General features: G+C 34.8%; 1 protein-coding gene across 2 annotated transcripts in view; it reads right to left on the bottom strand.

The window, feature by feature from the left end:
• Positions 1-2,770, bottom strand: part of LOC109998498 (F-BAR and double SH3 domains protein 1) — a 15,775-nt gene extending 13,005 nt beyond the window's left edge. Inside the window, exons 1-3 of one of the 2 annotated variants that reach the window (XM_029281086.2) lie at positions 2,699-2,770; positions 961-1,058; positions 777-822 (exon numbers count right to left, since the gene is read on the bottom strand). In XM_029281086.2, coding sequence (XP_029136919.1) covers positions 777-822; positions 961-1,058; positions 2,699-2,719 — 165 coding nt within the window. In that variant the 5' untranslated portion in view covers positions 2,720-2,770. The remainder of the gene's footprint in view (positions 1-776; positions 823-960; positions 1,059-2,698) is intronic. The other variant, XM_020653372.3, reaches the window with a different exon arrangement.
• Between the last annotated feature and the right edge of the window lie 1,359 nt (positions 2,771-4,129).

Genomic DNA, 4,129 nt, shown 5'->3' with positions numbered 1-4,129 from the left:
TGTAGAACTTGTCGGATGTAAAGATTGTGTTTTCCTTGTGTTTTTCTCCTATGACTTCACCATCACCAATAAAAGCAAGTAGGCAACATCTCAGCAACATTTCAGTTTTTCCAATGTTTTAGTAATGGCCCATAACCCCAAACCCTGACATCTCCATCACTTTTACTTAATTTAATTGTTAATTTGTGAACATTTAGCATTTAGTTCAAAGTCTTAAAGATCCCGTATTAAACTCACACACTGTCACTTGCACTAAGTTTCTGCAACCCACACTGCAGGGTAAGTTTTCAAATCAAGCATTTGTAAAGGATGCCATAGTTTAAAGGGAGACTGTGTGATGCGTTTTTGTCATTTCTTCATTCATATCACTTACAATTGGTTGTGTAATTGTCAGCATTAGTATGCTCGCACACACACACACACACACACACACACACACACACACACACACACACACACACACACACGACACATACATTACACATTCTCCACTACAGTGAAAAAGCACACAAAGCTCTCTCTGCAGCTCTCTGAAAGCGTTCCAACTTGGACCATGTTGTGAGAGAGTTGAAATGAAACTATAAATCCACAGGAAGGATGGCAGAATAGCGGGTGTGTCACATACACATGCTGTGCACACACACAGTCACAACAGACAACAACACAGCTCTCAGGTGCTGATATGGGACCTGAAATCAATAGAGTTTGAGCTTTTCCAGTAAAAATGTTTCAGTAATTAAACTAGCAGTGGACCAGAATAGTTGATGTGTTCTCACCTGACCGTACTCTTTCTCTATGGCTGCTCGCTGCTTACTGAAGGACCTTTGGGACACACACAGACACAGACACAAAAACACAGACACACACACTCAGCAGACATGTATCAGACATGCTTTCAATGTTTCTTTCTTTCTTCTGTATGTTTATTGAATCCAAAGGAAGGTCTTCATGCAGATGTACCTGATCTCCTCCAGCAGCTCAGTGTCCTGATGTTGTTTCGTTTGCAATCGGCTCAACTGCTCCGAGAACACAAGTTTCACCTGCTGGCTCTCCTTCACCTGCAAACGCATGTTAAAAAAAAAAAAGAAAAACAGATACAGAAACACAAAGGCAGTGGTTGTTTCTTTTTTGTCTTTGTAAAGAGAGCTCAAATATTGATAACACAAAAATTATATAATTCAGATTTGTTCAAGATTATGAGTACAAACAGCAAAAATTATGCTTTCACTGTTTATAATTTGATGAGCAAATAGAAAAACTATAGGCAGTGAGAAATTGACAGGGCATGCGGCTGTATTTTGAAGGTATAATATGCACTATGTACAGGCAAAACAAGTATGAAACATGTGAGCCTCTAAGGGACAGAGGAAGCATGGTCCTGTCAGTGTGAACAAAGAGGTAAAAACAACAAAGCCACAGGGAGTTTTACTTTTCTTCCTTTTTTAATAAAGTCATTAGTTTCTTAAAATCTGGTCAAGACATAGTCTGATTTTTGGGGGCCCCTAAGAGAGGATATGATTTGAAATTCCGGTGTGATGATTTCTATTGTGTTCATCAAAGTCCACAGTGCAGTTTGTGTGCAGCTGTGTAGCTCTTGTTGTACCATCTGTTTTCACGTTGTGGAGTTTGCACTCCTACCAGCTACAGTACGGTCGTTGAGATCTCATCCTGGTGAAAGTATTATATTCCAGATGATATGAAGTTGGAAAAAATAAACTAATTTTAAATCATCTGTTTTAGCTTTAGCTAAAGCTGTTTGCAGCGTTTTGTTACCAATACATTTACAACAATTCCTCTGAGGGTGGCTGTCAGCTTGAGTTTCATGAGTGCATGAGTGAGAAAGCAGAGCTTATTTGCATTGATTCATTTTTCTATTTATTGTGAAAAAATTAAGACCTCTGCAATGACTTAATTGCAAAAACTTATAAAGCTATGTCACTCATTCACTCCTTCTTTATAATCCTGATTAGGTCACTTAACTCCTTTGTCAACCAATTTTCTATACCACATTTATAGTATCTGTTCTTTTTTTATTTGTGTTTAATTTTTTCCTTTTTTTGCCTTCATGTTTCTGCAAAACCTGAATTTCCCCTCTAAGGATCAATAAAGGATTATTTTATCTTTTTGTACAACAGGAATAGTAGATGCTATATCACCTAGCAGACCTGAGCTGATATGTTCATCATGACCAAATGAAATACATTTCTCCAATGAAACAATACAATGAAATTCAACTTCTTCTCCCTAAATATACATATTTTCAAATCACAAGTTGTCCATGTGTAACAGTATAACACAGGTGAGCCTGTATAAATTAGTGAGTTTGACAAGAGTGTAAGATGTGATGTCTCAGAAGTCTTTACATTCTTACATACTTCACAACCGTCTAACATTGAATAAAGCTTGTGCACAATAATTCTGAAAATCTGACAAATATCCTGAAGTCATGAGAACATGTACACTGCACAACATACACACAACACATGCAGGTGCTTTTACATCTCACACAGAGGAGGAAATGCAAAAAAAAACACTTTAAAGTATTGCAAAATATAGATGCAGTTAATATTGAAATGCCCTTTCAATGTTAAAACTTTCCTTGAAAGGACCATGGGCTTGTGGGTCACCATTAAAGCTGTGTAGTCGTAAATAAACAAAGAATAACACTTGACTTTAAATCGAAGCAGCTCTGTCTTACCTTTCTGGGTGGAGGCTGCATGGCTAGATGTCAAAGTCTCCGTTATTCTGTTTGACACACTGCTACTTCCTCAATATGTTACTGAGCACATGTGCAACACTCTCCCTCTCTCTTCTCTCTCTCTCTCTCTCTCTCTCTCTCTCTCTCTCTCTCTCTCTCTTCTCCCTGATGTGCAGTGTTGAGTAATAACTTGTAATAAACTTATAATAAATAAATAAAGAAAAATAAGTTATGTTTTAGCAGACCATGTTGTGTTAACTGAACAAAGCAGCTGTTTTAAAGGAACAATATGTAAAATTTTATTAGAATGTTTACATTAAAATATCTAAATTAATTAAAAATGGACTAAACCTATGTTATAATTTTTCTAAAAGCTGCTTTTATTTCGTGATAAAAACATCAGCCTCAAAGTCATTTTTGGTTTTGTTTTGATTGAAAGCCCCCTGGTGGCAGAATCTATATATTGTGCGTTTAAGAGGTTAGTTCACAGTTTTCCATGTCTGAGTTCAAACAATCTTAAATTCCTTAAAAAAATATTTTTCATAAAACTTATCAGGAGGGGAAACAAAATCTGCTGTCTTCTAGTAAAAATGCACTTTAAAGTATAGCTGAAATCAAAGACTGTATAAAAGAGATGGACATAGCCTCTTGATTTAAAAGTGATTCCTCCTTTTCAAAAAGCTTAAATATATCTCAAAGGTCCCTGAAACCTATGGAAGCGATTAGTGATCAGAATTCAAATGATAAAGCTAATTTGAAAATTCAAATGCATTAACAGAAATGCTTTTTAATTTTCAGAATGAGTGTATTATTTGACTCAAAAAAAAAAGATGATTAATTGATCTAATTTGAATTTTAGTTTTCAACTTCAAAAATGCACATTCATTGACTAAATTAAAATGAGGAAGAAAATTACATTTGCTTTATCATTTTCAAAAAATGCCCCGCTAAATCTGTATCATAATTCAAATGAAAAAGCTAATTTTAAAATGAAAATGCAGTAACAGAAACACATTTTAATTTTCGGAATATAGGTGCATTATTTGACCTATATTTAAAATGAATATTCAGTCATCCAGTTTGCATTATACTTTTACTCTTTATGTATGCATATTGTATGACATCATTCAAATGAAAACAAAAAGGTCTTTGGCTTTTCGTTTTCAAACTTGCCGTGCTAAAAAGTTCTCACAATTCAAACCAACTCGAAAACGAAATGGCAAAGTGGACGGCGCAGGAAAGTGACGTCAGACATATAGATAGGTTTGTAAAAAATGTATATCTACCCACTATATCAAATATTTACTAAAGCTGAATGGGTTTTGTAAAATAATCTAGACTATATATATTGTAAAAAAGTGGTCAAATCAAACCTGTTTTAAAAGATAGTATTAATCTGTCAGGATTATTTTGTTGAATAAAATTGTTAAA

This window comes from Labrus bergylta, chromosome 9 (assembly GCF_963930695.1).
Source record: "Labrus bergylta chromosome 9, fLabBer1.1, whole genome shotgun sequence".
Taxonomy (NCBI): Eukaryota; Metazoa; Chordata; class Actinopteri; order Labriformes; family Labridae; genus Labrus; species Labrus bergylta.
Note: the sequence above shows the minus strand (reverse complement) of the source record. Positions and strands in the feature narration are given on the sequence as shown.